Source organism: Heloderma suspectum, chromosome 6 (assembly GCF_057233095.1).
Source record: "Heloderma suspectum isolate Gila_16-S chromosome 6, 16-S_ref, whole genome shotgun sequence".
Classification (NCBI taxonomy): domain Eukaryota; kingdom Metazoa; phylum Chordata; class Lepidosauria; order Squamata; family Helodermatidae; genus Heloderma; species Heloderma suspectum.
This window is the reverse complement of record NC_139463.1, coordinates 126,114,412-126,142,308: the sequence shown is the minus strand read 5'-3', so window position 1 is coordinate 126,142,308 and position 27,897 is coordinate 126,114,412. Positions and strand designations below refer to the sequence as shown.

Below are 27,897 nucleotides of genomic sequence, written 5' to 3'. Positions count from 1 at the left end.
GGAAAAACTCCCCCAAAGCCAGGGACCCACAAAACGCTTAGGGATTAATCACATGAGGCTGAAATCCCACATCCTTATCAGGGCTTTCTGCTTTTGGATTCTTCGCAGGATTAAGATCGGCTCCTTTACACGGGTGGACACCTGCTTTGAATCAAGGACTTCCTTTCTCTGCAAGTTGTATATGTTTCTATACGTTTCATTTTACAGCCACTACACAGCACTGTAATTAAAGCGCAATGTCATCATTACATACAGCCAATAGATCGTGTTTTTAAAAGACTGCGTTATCTCTGATCTTTTAAAAAGCAGGATAATGGTCAGAAACTGCGGGAGGGGCCCTGGAGGTTGATGACGTCATGTAAAGGACCCTCCAACTTCTGTGGGTAACCGATTTTGATTTCATGATATAAGCCCCGTGTGAGGAAGCTCATTTAGCTACTGGTAGTAAGAGTTTTAAGCTACAATATGTTGTTTTTTTGCATTTTTGGCCACACCCCTTTTGCCTTTGGCCCCGCCCACTAATGGAATGCACCCTGACTTGGCATTGTTCTGTCAAGAGATGCTGTAACTTGGAGGTTCTAGGAGGACTGAGGGTATTTCACACACAAAAAGGATCCCAGGCCAGAAAAAGCCTGTTTCAAAGACACCACTTGAAAAGGCACACAACACATTAAGCGGTTTAATAGCACCAGCATTGCACTGTTAATTCTCACAATTAAATGAGCAAACAAAGAGAAGGGGTGAAAAAAGATGAGTAAGCCTGAGATTTTGTTTGAAATAAAGCGTTAAAGACTTCCATCAAAAAAATTGCTTTTTCCTGTTTCTGTTTCCTGTTCCTCTGGGATACCTTGGTAGTAGCTTTGAATTAAGTTCAGCCCAAAGGATACAAAATGTTACCCAAAGGATGAAGCATACTAAATTTTAAAGCTAGGGTGTAGCAGAGAGCCTAGATGTCATCCCATAATTCAGCTTGTGCAACGTGGAATGTTATGTTGTAAGTGATGGCACATAGGACCTTTACATTTACAAAAAAAAGTAAGTGCCTAGCCCTCATGAAATAAAGCTTGAAAATATTGAAGCATTAATTAAAGTAAATATTCAGAAAATATTCATTCCAGGTCCACAGTCATAAGAGAAACACTCTCCAGTCTTGTGCAGGAGCTGTGGGAGGTTGTTTCACTGAAAGGGTTGCAGAAAGAGCAGCCTTCTTTGAGGCTATACGGTGATGCTGTTCTCAACTTCAGATGGATTCATATACAGGTAGCCGAGAGGCAGAGCCTGGTTCCTTTCCTCAATTTCCTTAGAGATTTCAGCCATGCGTGCCTGGAAGGCAGCAATGTGTCTTTTGGGCTCCTCTTCTGTGAAGTGCTCATCTGGGTAATTGCCCAGGCGTCTCTAGAAGAGAGAGCAGGGGGGAAAGGCGCATGTCACATAGCGATGTGAACAGAGAGAAGGTGCTTCCAGACGAATGGCTCCTAGAGCTCCAAAACAAAAAGCACTGGCTTTTCCTCCTTAATGGGAGGCTTGGAGGGCGGCAACAAGGGAGAGGGCCTTCTTGGTGGTGGCTCCCTAATCTCCCTGACGATGCTTGCCTGGTGCCAACATTGTCATATTTTCGGTGCCAGATTAAAACTGCCCTCTTCTCTCAGGCATTCGGCAGCGTATTATGAGTCTCTTGATTGTCTCTGGCTGATTGTTTTTGTTTTAAATATATGTTGCTGTTGTATGTGTTATTTGTTCTATGTTATTACGTGAATAGTTTTATATTTTATATAATGAATTTTAATGGTTTTTAATTTTTGTGAACCGCTCAGAGAGCTTCGGCTATGGGATGGTGTAGAAATATAATGAACGAATGGATGAACGTTTGTGTGCATGGAAAGAAAAAAGATGGAAGAAGCAGTCGGAAAACATGATGGAGGAAGACGATGTCACCTCCTCTACTCCCTGCCGTGAATGAGGGAGGCCAACTGAATGACAAAGGCTCATCTGGAAGCACCCCGTGTGTCTACAGTGCACATTTTCAACATTTGACAACATTTCAGAGGCTGATATATTTTTTAAATTTTGAAAATGTTCACATCTCACTTTTCAAATTTAGCTCCTTCTGCACCTTATTGAAAGGAAAATTGCCACTTTTTTTGCTGCTGAGCTGCTGAATTTCGGCTGCAATTTTGATGGCGTGGCGACAGTCTGGGGGCAGTGAGGGCCACATGTAGCCCGCCCCCATTATAAGTGAACTGCGGTATCTAATTGAAACAATTATGAGTATACAAACGAAGTGTTTGAAAATATTTTGGCCTGTAGCATAGCTGGGGTATATATTTTTTTTAAATGCCAAGTATCAACTCAGCTAAGATTGTTTGCTCACTAGCAGTTTAATCTGGAATGCCATCGTTTATTCAATCATGCTTTATGGAGAATCTGGATATTGCTGCATGTCCATTGCATTCCAGTGTTTTCTGTGCTGTTCTGTCCTTTCACAGCCCTCTCTGTGGCAAATATTTTCACTCAAAATGCCATTGCAGTGCCATCCTGTCCAGTAGGAATTGGCAAAACACTAACAAGGCTTTTCAAGGCTACTGTGCCTTTCATTAGAAGCTTCCTTTTTGCAGCTCATGCTGCTGAGGATGTACTCCAACACATCCGGAAGGTACTGGCTTGGGGAAAGCTGTTCTAATTGCTTCCTGCTCAGTGCAGTTGTGGCATTACTGATGAATTCTCCCTTAACTGGCAGTTAATTAGAAAAAAAAAAGAAAAATGAGAGGGAATCAGTAATTAAAGCTCCCTCCAGTAGGGATCAGGAACTGAATAATTAAGGTGCAGTAAAGTAATTTAACAGGAAGCAATCATAGGGGCAGAAACTACAAGGAGAAAGCTTACAATTAACATTGCAGGAGACCTTTGTTAAACAGGTCTTACTTGCAAGAAAACATTATAGAAAGTTCTTGGCCGTGGGGGTTGAACAGTGCTGGATAATGTATTGCTATCTTAAGTGCTATATGGAACCACCATTTTAATTCATCTTCCATCTGACTGCAGAAAAGCAATGTCTCAGCAATGGTAACAGGTCCTAATTTGGAAGCAGCATTTTGCACATAATTAATTTACAGAGGTCACAGAATATAGCTTTTCAGATGCTGTATTTTGATTTCTTGTTTAAGCCTGAAGAACATGGCCCCTCTAATAAACGATTCATCATTGTGCTCTATATCTTGGCTGCTTCCCATTTAACCCTTCCCTTTGATGCTGCCTTCTCCTGGACTCCATATGCACTCACCAGGTCACCCAGCTCACAGCTCACCACGGAGAGGACCACCAAAAGAGCACAGGTGGAGCTGACGTCTGGGAGTGTGTTCAAGATGCTTTCCAAGGAGGTGGTGCCTTTGACTTTGGGAGGGGGCTGCCTCAAAGTAGATGGCGTGTTGGGCATCCAGGCGGCGAAATCGAACTGTCACAACACACAAAACAACGTCTTCATCATCATCAGTAACGCTTATATACCTCCTTCTCTGCTAAAAAGCCACCCAGGCTGTGTACAACAATTTAAAAGACAATAAAACCTTAACACAATAAAAACAAGAACATTAAAACCAGTAAAAAATATTAAAACATTAAGGGTGCAATCCTATGCATGTTTAGACAGAAAAAAGTCCTACAACTCCCAGCATTCGCCAGACAGCTGGCTGGGGAATGCTGGGAGCTGTAGGACTTTTTTTCTGTCTAAACATGTATAGGATTGCACCCTAAAACTACTTTAGAAAGCTGAATTCAAAAGATGTTATCAGTCCACTGTTTCTAAAGGCCAAGAGAGTGGGGGCCAATTGGAGTTCTTGCTAGCGATGAAAGAGCCAGCGATGTTTGAGCTCGCCTAAATTCTCCAAAAATTCACTTCGAAGCTCATTTCAACTCACTCCCATTTTCGTTTTTGACCTATTTTTCAGCCCATTCGAATGGTGCATTTTGAACGGAAAAATGTGTACTTTCTCCCCATTGACTAAAGCATGAAAATGCACATCCCCCCCGCTCCAAATCTGCACTTAAAAGTGCACATTTTCCTTTCCTTTTAAGTTTTATTTTATTTTATTGGGTGCATTTTTCAAAATATGCATTTTTCAAACATTCAAGTGTATAAGTTTGGGAATGTGTGAACGTTTCCGGGAAAATGTGCTCTTGTCATGTTCGCTTTCAGGGTTGTCAACAGGACATGCTTACCTGACATGCTGTCATGAATTGCAAACTGAAATGAAATTCTTGTACATTCCTAGTTATTGGATTTGATTCGGGAGAATGGCGGGCAGTCAGGTGTGAATTTACCCAGAGTCATATGCAGTTTATAGCAGCATAAGTACAGTAATTTGCTAGAGCAGTTGGCAATATTAATCATTTTAGAGTGGGTTCTCATAGGTGTATTCACGTACAGTGAAGGCCATACTTTTTGCTGCTAACAGAAACGAACTGACAATGCACAGTAGTTGCTTTGCATGGCTCTGCACGTCTGAATTTTCTGAACTGATAAGGACACTCCTTTCTCTGTTCCAAGAGGGAAAGGCCTTGGTAAGGGGGGGGGGGTAGGGGCAGCGCGGGTGTGCTTCCTGACAGTTTTCTAACTCAGCGAGACTTGCTCTATAAAATCCTGAGCAAATTGGCCTGTTACCTGTTCTCGTCTGAGTGGGGAAAGCTGTACCACCTGCTCAGATAACCAGCCCCATTGGATGGCGGCCATCACCTCCCTGGGAACTGGGGTGACTGAACTGAAAGTGAAGGATGTGTAAGCTTTCTTTGCTTTTATTCTCTGCACCCATTTTCCATCAATAAACTCTATCATTCTTTCACACAAGTGGACTTCAGTTGTATTGGTATCCTCGAATCCGTTTAATGTGGGTCCTGACTGGACCAGGCCCCAGTTTAAGACACCTAGCTGCTGAAGGAGCGCATTCCATAGTTTGGAGGTAACACAGGAGAAAACCCTTTGATGCATACCCAACCAACAGGCCTCTGCGGTGCCCTCAAAGGGCCTCTCCTGCAGATCTTAAAAGCTGGGCAGGTTTGTAACGAGACAAGCGGTCCCTGAGATGCCCTGGTTCTAAGGCTAAAACCAACACCTTGCGTTGAGCCTGGAAAGCAATTGGCAATGAGTGCGGGTCTTTTAGGACAGGTGTGACGTGGTCCCCTGGAGGCTGCATTTTGCAGCAGTTAGAGCTTTGGGATATTCTTCAGGGGTAGCCCCACACAGAGCGCATTGCAGTAGTCTAAACATAAAAAGAGGGAGTGGGAAGGAAGAACCAGCTGGAGTCTAGACAAGAGGAGGGGAGAAACACAACATAAAAGGTGTGATCCCCCATTTGATACAATGCATGTGAAATGTTGCCTTCTGGCAAAGAGTTCGACGATTGGTTGTGTTGCTTGTGTGCGCGTGTGTTTTATCACAGCCTGATTTTATGTTTGCATTGTTTTGCCAGAATATTAAATAGCGCAGCACGTTGTGTTAGTCTTGGAATTGCCAGTTATGGGCTACCGGTGTCCTTGATCCACAGACGCCGCCCTCTCACCCCTGCGGTGCCTACCAGCATTGGGAATGGGCATGGAACAGTACAGACTAGGGAAAGAGAACCTCCTCTCAAATGGGTTCTCCACGTACCTGCCCGCTATTGAGAGCTGCGTGCCGTGCTGAACAGCAGAAAATGATCATGGTGAGGAACTTGATGAGCTCAGATGAGGTTTCCAGGGAGGAAGGGGCACCTGTTGGGGTTTTACAGGAAGGGTATTTATTTATTTGATGTATATCCCACCCTACCTCACTAGGACCCCAGAGTGGCTAGCAACCTATATAAAACACAGTGCACCACATAAACCACATTAAAATCGTTACTCTAAAATCACATACATTAAAATACAATCAACCATCAACACAATTAATAAAACACAAAACAAATAGAGTGCTTGCCTATACCCCAACAGCCTGCACAAATAAATAGGCCTTTAACTGGTGCCTAAATGACAACAGCGTGGGGGATGGCTCAGCCTTTATCAGAACAGAGAGGTCTCACAGCTTGGGTGCCAGCACCTAAAAGGCCCTGCCATGTGTGGTAGCCCCACAGGCCACATTCCTCAAGGGCACCACAACCAAAGCCTCCCTGGCTGATCTCACATCCAGGGATGATCAGTACTGGGGAAGGCTATGTCCTGAGCCATTTAGGAATTTGTACACTAGTACTAAACCCCTGAACTGGGTCCCAGTTCAACTCCTTGGTTCAATTTGGTTCAACCAGTCCAACTGCCAACTCCTTGGCAGCCAGGCAATGATTTGAAAAGGGATAAGCTCATATCTCACTGCCTCTATTAACACACAAGCACAAGAAAGCAGCAGCGTTCTGGTTATCTCAGTCTAGATGCTTTGGACTAAAACTCCCAGGATACCTGACCATTGGCCATGCTGGCTGAGGCTTATGGGAGTTGAAGTCAAAAAGATCTGGAAGGCACCAGGTTGGGGAAGGCTGAACTGAGGCACGTGTCACCCTGGCCAGATCTGACATCTCCAGGAAGGGGCACAGTTGGCACACCAGCCTCCGCTGCGCAAACGCACTCCTGGCCACTGCCAACACCCCAGATTCCAAGTTCGGGGCTGAATCCAGGAGTACACCCAAACTGTGAACTAGGGATGTATGGATTGTGTTCAGTCCATTCTGTCTGCGTTTCACGGATTGCCGGCCGTCTTTTGTTCCATTGTCCGCTCATTGATGGAACTGAATTGTTTAAAACAGCATTTCATTCTGCTTGCACTAATTTGCATTAGTTCAACTTGCATTAATGCCAACCCCCCCACCCCACCCCACCCCCAAGTGGGAAACCAGTCTGCTAGTCCATGGAATCCATGTGACTTGGAAAAAGCCTGTCTGCTGCAGAATGAACTCGTTCGAATCCGTTGCAGATTTCTCCGACGTCCCTAATGCAAACCTGAGTCTTCAAGGGGAGCGTAACCCCATCCAGCAAAGGGTGAATCCTTATTCCGTGATCCGCCTCTTGACTCACCGGGAGCACCTCTGTCCCAACAAAGGCCCCAGTCTTGGAGCAAACTAAATAGAGAGGTAAATTAGAGAGGGTGGGAGTGTTACCAGATGACTTTCTGCTCAAGAAAGCTTCTGTGAAGATCTCGTGAATCCAAGCTTGTATTTCGGGGTCATCCTTCACAGCTGTATCAGATTTGTAGTAGAACCCGACAATGCCAGAGACGTACCTGAATGTCGAGGAAACGAAAAGGAGAAGTGGAGTTGTTCCTGATCCTAGTCATGGAGAGAAATCCACAGGGGGTTCCTGTAAATCTAATGCAGACTTCCCCAATCTGGAGACCTCCCGATGTGTTGGACTGCAACTCCCAGCATGCCCCAGCCAGCCAGGCTGGCTGGGGCATGCTGGGAGTTGCAGTCCAACACATCGGGAGGTCTCCAGATTGGGGAAGTGTCTAATGGCTGCATCATGCACAGAAATTTGATTACACCTCAGGGGTGAGAACAGCTTCAGCTCTTGATGTTTTGCCTTCATGCAGTCTGTAAAGGCACAGGAGCCTTGCTCTGGGAGAAAGCAGGCAACATTGGCAGAGAGACCTTCAGAGGACATCCAGAGCATCTTCTCAGTAAGCTAGGGAACATTGGGAGAAAAGCTATACCAGAAAGTCCTTTAAAACTGGTTTGAAGTTTCAGATTTTTTGTTTTGTTTACCCTAACAGATGCTGTTCAATTCTTAAATACCACCCTTGCTAATTAAGAAAGAGGGGATTTAATTTCCAGCTTTGCCTCAAGGCGATCGCTTAAGCTGAGCTAGTGGAAACATATCTAGAAGGGGTGGGGGGAGACTGGATGGACCTGCTCTTAAAACAGTTTGGCTTTCACAATTAACTCTGTCCCTTCCAAAAGCTCAGAGAATGACTGCAAATTTTCCCTGCTTCAGCTTTATTCAGGGAACCAAACTAGTGAACTAACTTCTCAAGAATTTCATCCTAACCTTTGTTTTACTTTAGTGTAAGTGCACAATGTAAGACCACCATGTAAGACCACCGTGCATGGGTAGGATGGTGTTAAATCTTCCCATCCAGCTTCTTTCCCCACTAAATTCACACCCATCATTACAAAGAGGCTTAAGAGAAAAAAAACCCTCCATTGGCACTGATGGGGGCACTGATTGGCACTGTGTGTGTGTGTGTATCTATATCTATATCTACGTATATATATGGTTAGGCCTTATCTGGAGTACTGTGTCCAGTTCTGGGCACCACACTTTAAGAAGGATGCAGTCTGCAGACAAGCTGGAGAGGGTTCAGAGGAGGGCAACAAAGATGATCAGGGGACTGGAAACAAAGCCCTGTGAAGAGAGACTGAAAGAACTGGGCATGTTTAGCCTTGAGAAGAGAAGACTGAGGGGAGATGGGATAGCGCTCTTCAAGTACTTGAAAGGTTGTCACAGAGAGGAAGGCCGGGATCTCTTCTCCACCATCCCAGAGTGCAGGACACGGAATCGTGGGCTCAAGTTACAGGAAGCCAGATTCCTTGCTGAACATCAGGAAAAGCTTCCTGACTGTCAGAGCAATATGACAATGGAACCAATGACCTGGGGAGGCAGTGGGCTCTCCCACACTGGAGGCGTTCAAGACGAGGCTGGACAGCCATCTGTCAGGGATGCTTTAGATTCCTGCACTGAGCAGGGGGTTGGACTTGACGGTCTTATAGGCCCCTTCCAACCCTACTATTCTATGATTCTATGATATATGTTAGGATCAGCTACATGCTGTGCATTTAACGTAGTGTGTAGTTTAGCCTTGAATGTTCTTTGGCCTTGAATCTGACAATCTATAGATCACTGTGTGCAGAAAACCAGAGTGGGGGAGGACAGCAAAGCCACCATTCTTTCTCCAGATGCACGAAGCTTTGTGCATACAGAAATGGTAACAACCCTGGCACAGCGGATGCTTCTGTTTTCAGGAGAGTGCAAGGGTATTTTCTTCTGCACCCCAGAGTCACCCAGCGAGGTGCTTCGGAATACGAATCCCAAGGCCCGGCTCTCAGAAGCTCACTTCTCGATGGCAGTCCAGATCTTCATCCCATCATCCCTGTAGTAATAATTGGGCAATGAAGCGACTCCTCGGGCTTTGAGGTCATCTGGGAGGCAAAGGGAGGTATAGCTGGTGGCTTGCGTGCCTCTTGCTAGCAGTTTCAACATCCCATCACGGCCTGTTGAAGTAGCCTGCAGAGAGAGAGACAACAGTTCACAGACCAAGGGGGCTGTAGGCAATGGTTCCGCCGGAATCAACAGAGCCAGTTCACTTTGCTATAACCTTACTGGATCCCACTCCCCATGGTGGCTAAATATATTTTCCCCAGTACCAGTTGCTGGGAACAAGAGTGGCAGGCTGCTGTTGTGCTCATGCCCTGCTTGTGGGCTTCCCATTGGGGCATCTGGTTGGCTACTGTGAGAACAGGGTGATGGACTAGCTAGGCCTTTACTCTGATCCAGAAAAGCTCTTCTTATGTTTTTATGTTTTATGTATTTATTGCATTTATACCCCGCCTTTTTTCCTCTTGCAAGGAACCCAAGTCAGCTTACATTATCCTCCTCCTCTCTCTGTGAGGTGGGTTGGGCTGAGAGTCTGTGACTGGCCCAAAGTCACCCGGTGAGCTTCCATGGCCGAGTGGGGACTAGAACCCGGATCTCCCGGCTCCCAGTCCAGCACTCTCGCCACTGCCCCACGCTGGACCCAGTGCTGCTGGAATGCAGGGAGCTAAAGCTCTGTTCCTGTGATGGAAACCCAAGGCACTCACCCATTGTTGGCAGACCTGGGCCCAAGCAGGATATGCTGCTAGCTCTTCGCTGCTCATTCCTGCTTGGCTACGATAGGCTTCCCGCCTGGCTGTGAGCCTCAGATAAGGCTCCCATCTCTGAAGGCTTGAACATTCCACTGACTTCCTGCCAGCATGGCGGCACTTCCTGTCCACGAGAACTCACCTGTTCTTGACTATTTCCACGCCTGTGAATGCCTCTCATATGCAGAACTGTCACTCATTTTCTTTGGCCTATAGATTGTTGTTTTGCACATACACTCCATGGCATGTAAATGGTTCTCAACCCAGCGCAAGCCACCTATCTCAGCACAGGCCCTGTCTATGTGGGTTTTTGTTTGCTGGCTACTCTTAGAAGCCAGGAATCCTCATTCTCGAACTGTCTTCCTTTTGTGAACACGTCTTACCTTATCCAACAATCCTCCAGCTTGGAGAAGACTGGTGCGAGCAAGAGTGTTGATGTGGAATATGTAACGGGTGTGGGGTATCAGGAGCTGTGGGAAAGAGAAGCGGGGGGGGGGGAATCACACCAGGCTAAGAATGGACTTTGCCTTCAAAGTACACTTTCTCCTACCTTCTTCCTCACACCCCGAGAAATACCGAATGCAAACTTTTTGGAGTCTAACCTTTTGGCAAAATTTCTGCATTTTGTGCTATACTTTGCTTCTGACACACAAACGTTCAGAATCATAAGGTAGCATTAGGAAACAATGGGGTTTTAAAAATGCAATGAAGATAGGAGTGCTCCGCTGTTTCTGTGGCTTTCTAGGACACTGATGTCGTGTTTGGGGGCTCATTTTAAGGGCAATGAGGTCTAAGCTCCTGCTTGTTTAAAGAAGCAAAGAAAAATGCTGGTATTTCACAAGCACCTAAGAAAAATCTGCAGCTCAGACCACATTGTCCCAATGAGCTGGTAGGTGGTTTGCTTGCACAGTAATACTCAGTAATACTTGCTGAGGGGACCAGCAAGGCTGAGCACTCTCTGGGAATGTCATCTGCAAGACCCTTACCTTGTAGATGGGGTGGCACATGGGTAGCTGGCGGAGGGTGGCCATGGTGTAGACCTCCCCCAGGAAGTGAGCCTCAAGGAGGTGGGTGTTGACCTCGTGGACGTGGAAGTTGGCCAGCCTCACCCAGATCTTGGCAAGGGTCCAGTCCCACTTGGAGTCAGAGGGCAGAAAAATGGGATTCTCAGGGCCTGGGGTCTGGCTGATCTGCGAGGAAGGAAGAGGTAACAAGAAACTCAGCTGGTTTGTCCTGCTTTATACCTGCAAGGGCGGAAGCTGGCAGGAGAGGGGACCAGCAGACTGGCAGTAGATACCAAGGCCTCTGTGTGGGAGGAAGGAGCTACCCACACCCTTGGGACCATAGCCTAGTGGTAGAGCCCATGGATCGCACGCAGAAGGCGAAGGCCCCAGGCTCAATCAGTGGAGGCTGGTGGCTCCAATGTCAGTGGGGTGGTGAATCTGCTCCGGGTTTCGGTCAGAACCAGTCAGAACTCTAAAGGAACTTCTGCACCTTGGATAGCTCCTTTAGAGTTCTGACTGGTTCTGACCGAAACCCGGAGCAAACTCACTGCCCCACTGACATCAAAGCCACCAGTCTCCACTGATCAAAGCAGACCATACTGGGCAAAATAGAAAATTAGTCGGATCTGGGCTAAGGCGACTTCCTATATTCCTCTGTTATTACTATTGACTCACTTGGTCTTCAAGTTCCTAGTCCTTATTTTATTTGGACAGATTCCCCAGCCTTATGTAAGTCCTGCTGAAGCAAAGACCCAAAAACAGGATGGGGAAAGTGTGGCTTGTCCCTCACCATTGGCTACACTGGCCATGGCTGCTGGGAGCTGCAGTGCAACCACATCTGGAGGGCCAAAAGTACCCCGCCCCTGTCCTAAAAAGCTTGTTCCTCTGTGGCCCTAGCTGTGAAAATGACTGAGAAACATGAGAACAGGCTGGAACAACAACTCACCTTCACTGAAGACTCTAAAGCAGCCTTCCCCAACCAGGAGCCCTCCCGATATGTTGAACTAGATGTCCCATCATCCCCAGTCAACCATTTGGGGAAGGCTGACCTCGACAATCCATGGGCAATGAGAAATTTGAGCCCAGAACTTCCGTTTTCACTGCTCTGTCTCTGAGTGACTACCCTCCAGTTGCTCTGGATAATATTTGCTGCGGCTCCTTGCAGATGGTTGCTGGCACTGTTCTCTAGCCAATCAAGGCTTTTTCACAAAGGTTGCATAGACCTTATGCCTGCCCAGCCTGAAGGATGTAATTGCACCTTGTGTCCTCAGAACCAGTCTCTGAGCTCCCTGATGGGTTAGCTTCCAACTTTGGGAGCGGACATACAGAGATGATCAGGAAGTGGGGAACTGGTCTTTCCCACGCAAATTTCCCGTGCTTCTCTGGTGCACAAGGACAGCAGCTACTTGGAGGCGTGAGCAGCTGCCCAGGGTGGGTTGTGCATAAAAAGCATCTGGGAGAAGGGATGAGAAACCACACACACGCTACCTGGATAGCCACTGGCATCATTTGCCCTTTCGGATTAAGGTGCAGCAGACAGAGGGGGGCTTCAATGTACTGGAGTTTCCCATCCAATTCGCAGGTGGGGATATCCTCAAGGATCTTGTAATCTACAATAAAGATGTTGCCTTTCTGGGGATGGGAGGAGACAGAGAAAAATTCGGCCAAGTGAAACACAGGCAGTGGGTTGGGTATACAGTGGTGGTAGTATCTGTTAGTGTTAGATAATTCACATCACACTTTTAATTTTAAAAAGAGCTTAACAGTTTGTCCTTGCGATGACCTGATGTGGCATGTTTACTGTTATTCCTGTCTTACGAGTGGGGGAAAGTGAGGCTGAAAGATTTTACTGGACAATGCATTCATGGCAAAAGTAGGACTTGAATACAGGTCCCAAATCCCAGTCCATGTTTCCACCCACTGTGCCACACGGGCAAGGGGAGCACATGCTTGTGAGGAAACGTAGTTCTGAGATTTCCAGGTGCCTCCGCTTGCAGCCTGAAGGGTCAAACTGGCATGCCAACCAGTAAGCAAATCTACTTTCTACACATTTTGTTTTAAGTTTCTAGGCTGCCATCAGAGTCCATCCGACATTAGTGTACTTTACCTTCAGCTCTTCCTGGAGGTTGGTGGATTTCCCCAAGCTACCAGCCACCATCTCCTGGGTCACGGGGAAGTTGTCTGGGATCTTGGTGCATTTTTGTATTATCACAGGGTTGACTCCATTCAGATATTGGTAGCCAAAGAAATCATCGTCCATCCAATGATCTGTGACATATTCTGCAGTTGAAAAAACAACCACAGCATCATATCCTCCTCTACAGCACAGAACTTGAAAGGCTTTCTCAGTCCTGCCCTCAGGGAGGATCTTCCCCTAGAGACCTGCTGTGCTGGGCTAACTTGGTAGACCACCTTACTTCTTTACACTGCTCCTCCCTTTTGACTCTACATCTGATCCACGCATCTGCCACGCTCCCCTCCTCCCCCTCAGGGAGTTGCTGAGAAGTTGCAATGCCCACAGAAGAAGTCATGTTTGGGCATTGATCCAACTGACTGTCCTGCCCTTGGGAAGACTCTTCGCTGTTTTGAGTGCCTTGAGCTCCTTGAGGTTTTCCCTCCCTGCCGCCTGGCCCAGTTCATCTTCTGACTCTGAATCATGTTCCACATTCTCTGGGCTCAGTCCTGACTCCAGGGAGTCTGGGCTCAATCCTGCCAATACGTGAGGCATCCCGATGACTGATCTGTCTGTCTGCCTGAATGTCTGTCTCTCTCATAGGGACACCTCACATTCTTTCATCTCAAATCAGGTACTGGAGAACTGGAAAAGATGCAGAAAAGGCCAACCAAATTGATCAGTGGGTTGGATCCTTTAAGGAAAGATTTCAGGCCTTGTCCATTCAGAAAAACAGGTGGAGGATATGACAGAAGCACTTTAAATTATGCATGGTGTAGATATAGAGGATCGGGAAAGGTATTTCTCCTTGAACTATGGAATTCACTTCCACAAGATGCAGGGATGGCCACTAATTTAGATGGTTTTGAAAGGGGATTCAAATTCACGGAGGACACGGCTGTCAATGGCTACCAGTCATGGTGGCTACACACTACCTCCAGGATGCTTCTCAATACCAGCTGGCAAGAGCTATTCCCCCCATGTCCTGCTTGTGGGCTTCCCACTGGGACATCGGGTTCACCATGAGAGCCGATGGTGGGTTAGAAAAGTGGATACGCTTGTTAACTGTCCATTGTGGGGCATCCCAGCTGCCATCTGCTCGAGAGAGGGAAACCTACCTGTGACTGGGGTTTTGTTGAACCAGAAGACTTTACGGATGTCGTCCAGGCTTTGCCATGATTCCCTGAGGTTGGAGAAGCCTTTCAGCCTCAGCTCGAATTCCCTGAGGACAAGGACCACACTGGATGTGGGAACAGCTTAGAAAACCAGCTAATTGCACCGGTCAACCACAACTTGTACCATGTACTGTTTAGCTCCTATTCCAAAAGAAGCCAGTATGTGCTGCTGCTGAATGCAGCCTGCAGGGCACAAACATGAATCTAATGGGTCAGAACCTGAGACGATTAATAAATGGTTGGGTAATTAAATACCTGAGGAAACAGAAGGCATCAATAGACACCAGTGGGTGTACACGTTCACACAAATAATCCACATGCCTTTGAATCATCTGAAATGTAGAACTCTTGTGGTTTGGATAGCAAGCTATTTTATTGCACATAGCTAATGTTTAAAATAGTAGTATTAATACGTTCATGCACACAATGCAGAAATATCCATTTCTGCAGCGAGAGGGACACACACATCCATCGCTTGCTTCAGCCAGGCATTTTCTGCTGATGAGGAAGAAAAATGGACCCAGGAATAATGGGCTTTGTGGTCATCTGTATTAGCCTTTGCCAACCTTGTGCCCTTGAAATGTCTGGGGCTATAAATCCCATCATCCACAGCCAGCATGGTCAATGGCCATGCTGGCTGAGGATGTTGGGAGGTGTGATCCAAGGAAGGCTGATCTATACCCTTGTCCCAACTAGACCAGAACCGTCTATTCAGACCGGGAGAGGCTCTCCAGTTTTCCTCAGCCCTGCTATGTAAGATCTCTCTAAGTGAAGACCTAACCTGGGATCCTCTGCATGCAGAGTAGGACCATTAGCCCTAAGCCATGCACAGGAAAAGCAAGAGGCTAGTTTGCTTCCTAGAAAAATGCCTCAGCATCTTTCAACCAGAGACGGAATCTCAGTGGAGAAAGTCAGCCTGGCTTTCTCCCTGGAAAGACATGTTACCAGCATGACTAACTAATTTTCAAGTTTCTAGTCCTTACTTTATTGATCTGGTGGCTGCAGCAAGATTGGGACCAATTTAAAAAACAAACAAACCACCACCACCACCTTTGAATTCCTTATTTTACTTTTATTAAGGGGGTCTTGCCCAAGGGCCCTCCACCACCTGGAGCCGGCACTCGGCAGGCGCCCCACCACGCCTCTTTCACGCCAGCCCTGGTTCAGGCGTTCATCGTGCACTGTCAGGAGGCTGGAAATGATGAGGCAGCTCAGGGGACGTGGAGGGGGGGTCTCCCTAGGCACTCTGTGGCAGGGATTTCCAGACCTCCCTAGGCACTCTGTGGCAGGGATTTCCAGACCTCCCTAGGCACTCTGTGGCAGGGATTTCCAGACCTCCCTAGGCACTCTGTGGCAGGGATTTCCAGACCTCCCTAGGCACTCTGTGGCAGGGATTTCCAGACCTCCCTAGGCACTCTGTGGCAGGGATTTCCAGACCTCCCTAGGCACTCTGTGGCAGGGATTTCCAGACCTCCCTAGGCACTCTGTGGCAGGGATTTCCCACACTTTCCAGGTGTGGGAAAGCCATGCGAAGTGGCTTACTGCTCCCATCTCCAGTCTAGATGGACAGGTTAAACTTGCACCACACCGTGGAAAGCCTTTCCGGCGGTGATAAAATGATAAGCCGTGTGCGTGCGTGCGTGCGCGCACGCGCAGTGGTGACGGCGATGGCCAGGGGTTGCGCAAGGGGCGCCCCTGGGGCGCGGATGCTTCGTTTGCTTCCGCTGCAGTGTCTCGGCAGGAAGGTAACTTTGGCCACTTTCACACCAGTCCTTTTGCCCATGAGGACAAGATCTGACTTCAGAGCTCAAATGGAAGTGCCCATCCTGTCCTCAGCTCCCCTCCCCTCTGGCCTTAGTTCCCTATACTCATGCTCCAAACCAGTTTCAAGGTCCTGTCCCTCATTGATAGTCTTTGTATACTCCCTCCCTTGTTAGCGCCCTTTATGCCACTTCTCTCCCCCTCCGTTGCACACGAGTTTACTTGCTATTGTCATGGCGTGAGATCCATCTCTCCCTCCTTCACTTGACATGCCCTTCCACACAGCTTGGTGGAAGAGGCCATGCTTGGCAGGGGGAGTCATGCGTTCACTCCCTGGCACCTCCAGTTAAAAGGGGCAGGGGGCAAAATAGATCTGCCTTCTCCATCCTGGCTGGGGCATGTTGGGAGTTGTAGTCTGAGGGCACCAGGTTGGAGAAGGCTGCATAGACAATACTGAGCTAGATGGACCAATGGTCCAGCCTAGTCGAGGGGGCCATCTTCATGGAAACGCACTGAGAATCGCTTTCAGCTGTTCTCAGCTTTTTCCTGAAATCGGCTTTGGTTGGTCAGTGGCACACTAAGCTAAAAAAAGCAGACGATACCCCTCCCAAACCAACCGCTTTCACAGGTCACACTGCACTCTAATCTGCTTTACTTTGGGGTGGGGTGGGCGGAGTCCTGCCAGTCAAAATGAATGCCATCAACCACATATGAGAGGCTTGGTCTCGCCCCCTTCTTTCCCCTGCTCAGGGAAAGGAAATGTATTCTAAGGGATATCAGGCATCCAGAGAAAAGGAGCAGAGCCTTTCTCTGATAGTTTCCCTACATCCCAACAACAAGCATACTTGCTAGTCTCCACAGTCTGCCACCTGCCAGTTGCCACAGAAATGAGACTCCCATGTCCCTCCTGCGAGATGGAACCATAGAAATCTCATGCATATTGAGCCACGGTATATTGCCGTATCGTTAAAGCAGTATAGCGATTTAGTGCTATAGTGATTTAGCTATATGGCAACTTAGCGGTATAGCGATTTAGCACGATAGCAAATTAGCAACTTAGCGATTTAATGATTTTGGGATTTGGGAGGCTTAGCGATTTGGGGAGCAAGGATATGCCATTTTCTGGGAACCGACCTTGGAGCCCGCGCTCCGAGGTCGGTTCCCGGGGAACCAACCTCCCCCCACTTCCGCGCTGCCTCCAAGGCAGTGCGGAACAGCCCCATCCTCCGCGCTCGCAAGAGGAGCGCGGAGTGGCCAGAAAGGGGCGTGGCTGGGGGCGTTCTGGGGTGGGGAGAGTGTAGCTGCCTGTATGACACATCCAATGTGTCATACAGCAGCTTCCCTCCCCGCTCCGTGCTCCTGCAGCTAGACAGCCACAATCGACTGTCTAGCCGAAAAAGCAGGGCAGGAGAAGCGCGGAGGGAACGATCTTCTCCTTGCTTCTCTTGCCCTGCTTTGGATAGGTGGTTGCCTCCATGTTTGGAGGCAGCCACCTATCCAGATAGGATTGCGCTCTTAGAGATTTAGCAATTTAAGAAAATTAGGCAGCTAAACCCAGATCGTTTACTTTGGAGGGGTAAAGAAGGAAAGCAAATGAATTACAGTGAGTGGCAAAGCACAGAAACCTGACCTGCAGGCTACCACAAAATGGTGGAAAAGCACAACAATGCATGGGGGGAACAGGGAAGACCGCACCCCTTATCTGAGGTCACAGCCAGGTGAAAGACACACCCCTGGGCACACCCATCATGCCACATTTAATCTGGAGGAATGAGGCACACGACAGCTGAACCACATGGGAGCCTCATTAAGGAAAGAAAGAAAGGATTAAAATTACTCTGTGAAAATGTGCCATTGTCGGAGGAAATCTGCAGGGTTGCTGTGGATTGGCAACGACATCTTGTGTCACAAACGACCCCAAACTGCTCTGCACTGCATTAAATTAGCGGTGTAGATTGGCCCTAAGACAGCTTCTTATATCTCCCCACCTCATTGCCACAACTCATGTGCCTCCCCAACAGCATTATTTCCCCGCTGCTCGTTGTAGATCAGCCTTCCCCAACCTGTTGCCTTCCAGATGTCTTCTGGCTGCAACTCCCAGAATTCCTGACCATTGGCCATGCTGGCTGGGGCTGAGGGGAGTCGAAGTCCAAAACATCTGGAAGGCACCAAGTTGGAGAAGACTGGTGTAGATGGGCAGAAACCTGGAGTAGAGACTGCCATCTGTAAGTTTTAGAATGTTTCCCGGCAGCGGCCTTCTGGCTTTGGAACCCCTTGCCAAGGGAGCCCTGACTAGCAACCCTGTCTCTGATAACCTCCCACCAGCGAGAAAAAAACATTTTAATTTGGCCCATATATTGAGTTGTAAATATGTGGTAATCGTTCCCCCCCCCCCCCCTTGGTTGTTTTTTCTGGTTTTATTTCTGTTTTTACCTGCCTTGTTTTTTTAATCCTTTTTTCCTTGGTACTTTATTGCTGTTCATCGGATTTTATTATTGTACATTGTGTTTTATTCTTGAATATTGTACTCTTGTATTTTATTGAATAGTATTTGTATTGTTTGTTAGCTGCCTTGAGCGCCATTGGGTGGAAAGGTGGGATATAAGTCTAAGAAACACACACATCATACAAAATGGCCTGGCAAAGGCCTGCCAAATCAGCTGGCAATCTGGGAGTGAAATCAGAGGAAGCTGCCTTACTTGATTCAGACCCTGGGTCCATCTGCCCAGTATTGTCAACCCTGACTGGCAGCAATGGCTCTCCAGGCAAGGATCTTTCCTAGCCCTACCTGGAGAAGCTGGGGATCGAACCTGGGACCTTCTGTGTGCAAAGCACGTGCTCTACCACTGAGCTCTACTACGGATCTGTGGTCTCTCCTTGATGGCGGGTGTCCCTTTTCCCAGTAGGAGCAAACAGACATGTTTCTGCCATATTTGCGAATCCCCTACCCCAAATCCCAGCCCCAGCAAGCCCCACGGCCAAAGCAACTCACGACTTGACGGTGCGCATGGCAAAGACGGTGGTCATGGTGAACAAGTACTTTGAGTTGGAATTCAGTTCGGCGGCGGTGTCCACATCGAGGCATCTTGGCCAGCCTGGGGCGTACTCCTTCCAACTGTGGCAAGAAAGAACAGCGAGGGCTCACCCCAAAGCAAGTCCATCTTGGGAAACCACGGCTGTGAGGTAGGGAACTCCTTGCTGCAGGAGGTTGTGATGGCTGCTATCCCAAATGGCTTTTCATTAAAAAGAGAACATCGTTCAGGTCAGGGGTGTGGAACCTTTTTCAGCCCGAGGGTCGACAGAGGCTCTCAGGGGCCATATACCGGTGGCAGGTGGGGCTGAAGGCGAAAGGGGTCAGGGCTCCCCAAACACAAGCCTATTGTCGCTTCAAGCTCTTCCTGCAGTAACTAACCCTTAGGAGAATCATTTCAACCTTTTAGAACCGGGGGAAAGCCTACACAAATGCTGGGAAGCCACCAAACGGTCAAAGGTTGGGGAAAAGGGGGTGTGGCCATTTGGGGAACCCCAGAGGCTGGTTTGGGGGCTCCCAGGTGGGCCAGATTTGGACCCCCAATCTCTTCTGCAGCCCTGGTTTGGAAAACACACCAAGTCACTAATCGGCTGCTGTGTGTTTATCTCAACATGCGATAAACACACAGAGGTGGATTGGGGGCTTCCATGAGCCCTGATCGCCAGGTGTGCAACCCTTCTAGTGAGCAAGAGAGTGTCTCCTGATGAGCATCTTTCTCTGGGGCACAACAGAGGATGGATCTCCCTGCCTGTGAGTCAGTTTCTTGTGTGTGGCTTGTTTCTGTTGGGAGACAGAATGCTGGTCCAGACGGACAGCTGGCAGGGCTCGCGACAGCATTCTGCCCCTCCAGCCCCCAGGCAAGGCATGGGCCCCACACCAACCAGATGACACAGGCAAGCCAGTGTGGTGTAGTGGCTAGAGTGTTGGACTGGGAGCCAGGAGATCTGGGTTCTAGTCCGCACTCGGTCATGGAAGCTCACTGGGTGACTTTGGGCCAGTCACAGACTCTCAGCCCAGCCTACCTCACAGGGTTGTTGTTGTGAGGCTAAAATGGAGAGGAGGAGGATTATGTATGCCACCTTGGGTTCCTCAAAGAGGAAAAAAGGTGGGATATAAATGTAATAAATAAATAAATAAATAAATAAATAAATAGTCTGTATTTCATTTTCCAGTGTCATCTTCCAACTTCCTGTGGTTCAACCAGTGGAGGCTGGTGGCTTCGATGTCAGTGGGGCGGTGACTTCACTCCAGGTTTCAGTCAGAACCAGTCAGAACTCTAAAGCTCCACACCTTGGACAGCTCCTTTAGAGTTCTGACTGGTTCTGACTGAAACCCAGAGCGGATTCAGCACCCCTTTGACATCAGAGCCACCAGCCTCCACCGGGTTCAACAGAAGTTGTAACTTCATTCTAGAGTGACCAGAAACAGGGTTCTCCCCTCCCATGCTCCCCAGTCTCAAGATCACATCTGCTGAAGATCACATCTTTGTATTCTGCTCGGGCTATCATCTGGGACAAAACTTTTTAAGACCACAAGCTACATCCTTCTCATTGAAGAGGTAAACTGGTCTCTGGGCTATACCACTTCAGCCTGCAAGGTGGCAGGATGAGGTGGGTGAGGGGACACAAGATGGAACCCTCCTCCACCAAAAGCAAAAATTCCCTGCACTTAGAAGACTAGCTTCCAAGGAGAAGGCTGGGCAGTTGCATTTTCCCTGAGGGGCTAGTTTTCTATGCAGAGGAAATGGTGTTGTAGGGAGAAGTGTTGCATCCATTCTAGTTATTCTTACGATCAGCTGCCCCCCACCCAGTGCTATTCCCAGACACTAACAGGATGGGATTTACATCCTGCTCACCCATAGCATTCCCGTCGCTTTTTCAGTTCTTCTGTGCGATGTTCCAAAAGGAGGGGGTTTCCAGCGTCCTCCCCAACCTTTTTGGCTAGAGAGAGAAGGGGAGAACAGGAGAGCCTGAAGGTAGCTGTTAAGAAACTGAATTACTACCAATGGGAAGGGGGGTGGGAGGTGGCATGCAGTCGTTTGATATCAAAGCCCTGCCCCTCCCAACTGGGCTGTCCTTGCACTTGAATGATATGCATGCCCAGAGGTAACCTCTCCATTCCATCCTGCTGTCCTTGGGAACTGTTTCCACTAGGCTGAGTCCGTGTGTGTGCGAGAGAGAGAGCTGGGGGGGGGGGGAAGTGCCTCTAGTCCAGGGGTGTAGAACCTCTTTCCTCCCTAGGGCTGAATTCTATTTCAGAGAAGCTCTGGTGGGCGGGACATTCCACTGGTGGGTGGGGCCAAAGGCAGAAGGGGCAGAGCCAAAAATACCAGCATACTGTAGCTTAATGCTGTTGGTGCCAGTAACCAAGCCTTAGAAGAGATACTGTAATCTTTTGGAATGGGAAAAATGTGCAAAAGGCAAAAAACCACTGAACGATTGGCAAGGGGAAAGGGGGCGGGAGTGACTGTTTGTTTGGTTGTTTATTTAAAACATCTGTATCCTGCCCTATATCATTAAGATCTCAGGGTGGCGTACAGATAACATCAATTTAAACATTATACAAAATAAATAATTTAAACAGCTAAAAGCATATTAAACCCTTAAACAAGCTAATACCAATTAAATATCTAAAACAATACAGCAGTTAAAACAGTGTGCAACTTTAGGGGATGCATTTAGCCTTCAAAGGCTTTGGTAAAAAGCCATGTTTTAACCTGACGCTGAAATGAAACCAATGTACATGCCAATCGGGCCTCCAAGGGGAGGGCATTCCACAATGCCACAGCAGAAAAAGCCCTCTCCCACGTCCCACCATAATGTATGTCTCGCACTGGTGAGATGCAGAGGAGGGCCCCTCCAACAGTCCTCAGGCAGGCATATATAGGGAGACATGCCCCCTCAAATATCGAGGTCCCAAGCCACTTAGGGCTTTAAATGTCAGTGTCAGGAATGATTCTGAGCTTGTGGAGATAGTTAGCAGCTCAGATTCAGAGTGGGAACAGCCAGAACTGGGGGAAGTTTCCTCCCTAGTGAGCTCAGATATGGATAGGCATTCTTCTCAGGAACTTGGCTCACAGATGGCTCGACCTGAAGGCCCCGGCTTTCCTCCCCCGTGAGAACCCAGGTCTCAGAGGAGGAGGAGAGCGTGGGGTGCGACCCGAGGGATGCTAGAGTCGGCGCAGAGCAAAGCGGGAGAAGTTAGAGGCGGAGCTCAGACGTTCCACCTGGTTGGCTATGCACGATAGCCTAAGTACGGGGGCACAACTTTAACGGAGGGGCATCCCCCCCTAAGTTATTCTGGCCGGCAAGTTCTTGTTCAAACTGCCGGCAACGTCTCTGACTCCCACTTGGCTCCTCTACTGATATTCGTAATTAAGTGGAGTAGCTGTTTTCCTTTGCAGTCTGAGAGTCTCCAAGAATTTGCATTTGCAAGGAACCTGGTAGCTAGCTAATACAGTAGTGAGCCTGAAGCCTCGTGCTTTGGAGTGTGTGACTGCAGAACGGAGAGAGCCAAAAGACCTGACAGTCAGACCTTGAGTTCTGAATGGAAGCATATTGGCAGCCAGTGCAATTCCTTTAAAACTGGTGTTGTATGATCTTTATGAGGTGTTCTGGTCAACATTCTAGCTGCTGCATTTTGCACTAGCTGCAACAGTTGTCTCCAAAGGCAGCCCCATTTAAAGTGCATTGCGGTAGTCTAATTGGGAAGTTGCCAGTGAATGTACTACTGTGGCTAGGTTATCCCTGTCCAGGAAAGGCCATAGCTGTCAGAGCAGCCGAAGCTGGCCCCAAGTGTTGCGGGTTGGGACCCTAGGTAGTCTGGATTTGGCCCTGCTCTAGCTAATCCCTTGTCTACTCTCTATCATCCCAAACCAGCACTGATACAAGCAAATGAAACTTCCTTCCCCAAGCTGCAGTTGCATCTCTCCATGGCAACCTCGTAGCAGGCCATCCCACAAAGATTTGGGCCCCTCTGGCTCACAGACCAGATCCCAGGAAAGGAGAGGGGAACTGTACCTGTCCCCTCCCGCAGGGTCAGGGTGCCGTAGCCCTCTAGCCACTGGTACGAGGGGAAGTGGTACATCTCGCCCTGCGGGGTCTTCACCCTGACAAAACTGCAGAACCAGCTGTCCGTGGGGAAGTACAGGTAGGGCTCCTTGTGTAGTCGGATCATCAGGATGGGCCCCAGATCTTGCTCACATGACACCTCATACTCGTCCACCTGGACACACAAAGGAGAACCTGTCTCGAGGAGGAACCCCCACAGGGCCCCATGGTACATAAGGTACAAGATATGGCCCTTCCTCACTGCCTCCCTGGGATCCACGGTCCTCCAGTGCTTGGGTTACCAGCGGGAGGTAATTATCTTTCCCGGAGGTCTCTTAGCTACTGTTTGTTAGAAGGCAGGACTGTGCTTTCCTTTAATGAATTAATACATCCCTTGTATCCTGGGGGATATGCATGGATTTCATTAGGAGCACCCCACCAATCACTGAAGCCAGGGCATAGTCTGAAGGCACTTGAAATAGCCACCTTGCTGAAGCTAAGCAGGTTTGGGTCTGGTCAGTGCTTGGAGGGGAGACCAGCTGGGAACCACCTGTAGCCACCTTGAGTTCCATGATGGAAGACAGGTGGGATATCAATGTAATCATCATCATCCCTGCACCCTCGCCGTCTCTCGATTCCTGCAACCTTCTCTTGCCCGGTCCTCCACTGTTGCACTGGGGCCCCTCGCCCCTCTCCAGAATTATGCTGCCCTAATCATTCATGTGCCTTTTTCTCTGATCGCATGACGACGCTCCTCCTTTGATTCCAGCTACACTGGCTTCCTTGCCTTTCCCAGATCCAGCGCAGCCTTCTTGCCCTTGTCTTCAAAGCCCTCCATGTCCTTCTTCATCTGTACCTGCCACTGGCCATGCTGACTGGGGATGCTCGGAGTTAGACATTCAACACATCTGGAGGGTACCAGGTTGGGGAAGGCTGCCTTACTGCGACTGACCCTAAGCTAGGGTCACTTATTGATGAACTCACATACTTTCCCCGTTTATGCCCACCTCCAACTCTCTCCCCTTCTGCTGTTATCTCCCTCAAGTTGAATGCCAGTTTGCAGGCTCTTTGGGGGCAGGGGCTTCTCCTCTTGCTATTTGTAAAGTGCCGCACACATCGATGGTGCTACATAAATAAAGAAATTACACCCAAGCTTACCCATTATGTGTCACATCACCGACTGCTTCTCCCAGGAAAATTCCCCTAAATCCCAGACCTGGTGCTCCTTCCGAGGGGAAGTGTCTCCTCCTCCCTTTTGGGTGCTCCTTTTGCAAGCCCCACCCTCCCTCTTCATGTCCAATGGTCTGTGTGCAAGGGCTGGGTCCATAAAAATTGCCTTCAGGTGACCTGCTTGGGAGGGCATTGCAAAACAACAACACCTAATTTTTAAATATGGTGGTTCTTAGAATCATAGATTCGGAAGAGGCCATTGAGGCCAATCCCATGCTCAATAGGAATCCCGTTTACTGCATCATCTCTTCTAGGTGACTAACCCCCTTTTTGGGTGTGTAGGCAGGTGAACTAGGAGCTTTGCCAGCCTTCTTTGCAAGGTTAATCCACATCTCGGGTTGAACAGCTATTGACCAACCTACCACCCACATGTTAGTCTAATCCTTCCTAATGTCCATAGGAATGTTCTTTGCTTCAGTCTTGATCAGTCTGAAAGATGATCATTACAGGTTTTGGAGGAGAGGCACCAAGATCCCAGCAAGAGATAACCCCAGAAACGGCCTTGGTGTGTGCGGTTTTGTGAGCAAATCATTCGAGTTGTTGTTGTTGTTTATTGCATTTCAGTGCTGACTTTCTGAAGCCAACCAAGATGGCTTACAAAGCATTCAGAATGTAGTACCCATAATCAAATAAAAACATTACAAACTACCTTTGAAAGTTATACCGATCATACCAAAAGTCAAGTTCTAAAAAGTTTAAAAGTTGGGTCTTGACCCCATTCCTGAATGCAGGGAGAGTGGGCCTAGTGCAAGTCCAACGGGTTGGCGTTCCAGAGCTCGCCCACCTGGTGCTGTCTGGAAGGCAACCACGATACTGACCCCTTCCCCTTGAGTACATCATCTGCACCAGACAGCCAAGAGAGGAGCTCTGGGGGGAACTGAGGGACTGGAGCGGAGCCCTGGATATGGGAGAGGGTTGAATCTGGTAGCAGTGGAGGGATGGGAAAGATTGGCCTGAAATGGGAGTGGATTTTGGGAAGGGGCTTGAAGGAGGATAGGGAGGTGGCTTGGCAGGTGTGTGCCTGACAGCAGGAGCAGCAGCTGAGATAGGGACAGTTTGTTTTTGGGGAGACCGAAATGCAGCATACAGCAAATGTTTCTTGATGGCTGTGGGTTAGGGCTGTGCCTCGTGGTCGGGGAAAGAGGGCTACCTCAGCTTGGAGGCTCGCACTGGCATTGTCCTTCAACTCTCCTTCCGAAGCCTCAGCGGGGATGAAGCCTGCCAAACCTCAGACAAATTGGCTTTATGCGATAGGTGCCTTTAACATTTGAGGTTCTTCTAAAACAGGTCCCCCGCTCTTTTTTGTATCAAGGCCCATTGACCCACAGTGAATATAATGAATTGGGGGTCAGTCTGCTTCTCTCCTTCAAGGCCCCCTGCCTGCCTCTACCCAGACCTCACCATGTAGTGGCCACATGAGAATGTGAGAAGCGCTATGCTGGACCAGACCAAAGGCCTTGGTAGCCCAGCATTCTAACCCAAGGCAGTCCAAATATCTCTGACTTGGGGATGTTCACCTTAGACTTAAGAACATAAGAACAGCCTTGTTGGATCAGACCCTGGGTCCATCTAGTCCAGCATCCTGTTCACACAGTGGCCAACCACCTGCCCACGGGAAGCCCACAAGGACAGGAGTGCAACAGCACCCTCCTGCCCATGTTCCCCAGCAACTGGTGTACATAGGCTCACTGCCTCTGGTACCGGACATGGCACATAGCCATCAAGACTAGTAGCCATTGATAGCCTTTTCCTCCAGGAATTTGTCTAAACCCCTTTTAAAGCCATCCAAATTGGTGGCCATTGCTACATGCTGCGGTAGTGAATTCCATAGTTTAACTCTGAGCTGTGCATTCCATAGTTTAGCTCTGAGTCCTTCCTTTGATCTGTCCTGAATCTTCCACCAATCAGCTTCATGGGATGACCTCACTAGGTTCTAGTATTTTGAGAGAGGGAGAAAAATGTCTCCCTATCCACATTCTCCACACCAGGCATAATTTTGTAGCCCTTTAGCCTGTCTCCCCTGACCCTCCTTTTTCAAAGCTAAACAACCCCAGCTGTTGTAACCTTCCCTCATGGAGGAGATGCTCCAGCCCCTTGATCATTTTAGTTGCTCTTTTCTGCACTTTTCCCAACTCTACAACATCCTTTATTAGGTGCGGTGACCAGAACTGTACACAGTATTCCAAGTGTGGTCGCACCATAAATTTGAATGAGGGGTGTATGATCTTGGCAGCTTTATTTTCAGTTTTCAGTTCCTTTACTAATCTTGGCAGCTTTATTTTCAATTCCTTTTCTAGTGCATCTAGAAAATGCACTTGTGCATCTAGATCTGTGCATCTTCCAGAGCAATTTCACAGCCTATCGGCTAGGACAGTCCAGTAGTCAACTATGGACTATGGAATTGCCCCTGAATGGACAATTCACCTGGAGGGGTTGGCCAGAGGCAGTTGAATAATGAATGGGAAACAGCTGTTTTTGCCATTGGAATGGGGAGAGAGAGAACGAGGGGGTGGAAAGTTTCTAGCCAGATTCAGTGGAAAGTGGGGGGCAGCCAAAGGAGTTGCTCGCTGTGGACTTTATTGCCTGTTTTTAGGAGACTTTTTTGCTCTGCTTGCATATTTGTACATAAAATGATTATGTCAGTCTCCAGTGCTCTCTCTTATCCAAAGGGAATTGCTCCCCCACTTCCGGTAATTCGCACCACTCAGGGTCCTAAGGAACGTGCGCCAAAGTACAATATTGCCATACACATCTTTGAAACCTGTTCAGATTTTCAAAAGTTGAATCCTGGGTTGTTAACATTTGAAACTGAGGGGAACGGGTGCCGTTTCAGTCTTGCAGACACAGTGTCAGGCCATGAGATACTGTTTCTTTCCTGCAAGCTCTCAACCCATAACGACATACATAAAAGTGAACGCCTCGTAAGCCCAGAGGAGAAGAAAATAATTGCAGGGGTTTTTTTCTGGAGCAGCTAGGAGCCTTTGCCTGAGATATTCCCACGGCCAAATAAGTTTGTCAACTTTTCAGACATGTCAAGAAATAATAAACCCAGTAAAGCAGCCTTCCCCAACCTCATGCCCTCCGGATGTGTTGGACTACAACTCCCATAATCCCACAGCCAGCATAGCTGGCTGTGGGATTATGGGAGTTGCAGTCCAACACATCTGGAGGGTGCTGCCAAGTTAGGGAAGGCTGCAATTTGTTCTCTTAACCCCGTGAAAATGTCTAGCCTAGTCCATGGCGACTCGATTTCATACTCACAGCCCCACGAATAAAATCCCTTCCCAAGTGATCCAGGCGTTGTTTGGAGCTCTCCCCTCGAGTCCCGATCAGGGTGATGGATACACTGCTGTAGGTCCCTGCCAGAAGGATGTCGCCGGTGGCCACCTGAACCTTGTAAGGGGCCATTTGGGAAAAGGAGAAAGAGAGAGACAGAACGAAAGAGAACGAGAGCTCAGATTGCCGGGAAGGAGGCAGGGTTTGTGTTGTGTTGCTGGTTTCAAGGCAGGTTAGGGCAGCCTCCGCTGCTCCTCCCCAAAGGGTGGTTGCTCGCACCACCAACCCCAGCCAATTTGGCCTCCTGTGCTGCGTGTCTTGGCCTGGAGGCTGCTGCTGCGAAA

The 27,897-nt window shown here is 48.5% G+C and overlaps 1 protein-coding gene across 1 annotated transcript; it reads right to left on the bottom strand.

Moving 5' to 3' along the window:
- Positions 1-665: 665 nt before the first annotated feature.
- Positions 666-27,685, bottom strand: LOC146343105 (hydroperoxide isomerase ALOXE3-like). Its single transcript, XM_084808699.1, has 14 exons — positions 27,539-27,685; positions 23,018-23,222; positions 20,854-20,938; positions 18,960-19,082; positions 14,150-14,253; positions 12,966-13,138; positions 12,347-12,490; positions 10,841-11,044; positions 10,238-10,324; positions 9,068-9,237; positions 7,116-7,237; positions 5,642-5,742; positions 3,281-3,451; positions 666-1,395 (listed from the first exon to the last, which is right to left on the bottom strand). Exons 1-14 carry the CDS (start codon positions 27,683-27,685, stop codon positions 1,216-1,218), a joined length of 2,016 nt encoding a protein of 671 aa, XP_084664825.1. The 3' UTR covers positions 666-1,215.
- Between the last annotated feature and the right edge of the window lie 212 nt (positions 27,686-27,897).

What these genes read in the sequence shown, in the direction of transcription:
- LOC146343105 (XM_084808699.1), bottom strand. Translation starts at nt 27,685, where the DNA reads ATGGCCCCTTACAAGGTTCAGGTGGCCACCGGCGACATCCTTCTGGCA. An exon ending in TGTGCCACCCCATCTACAAG is followed by an intron (nt 10,325 to 10,840) that starts GTAAGGGTCTTG and finishes TCTTTCCCACAG; the next exon opens with CTCCTGATACCCCACACCCG. An exon ending in CAGCTCTCAATAGCGGGCAG is followed by an intron (nt 3,452 to 5,641) that starts GTACGTGGAGAA and finishes GTGTTGTGACAG; the next exon opens with TTCGATTTCGCCGCCTGGAT.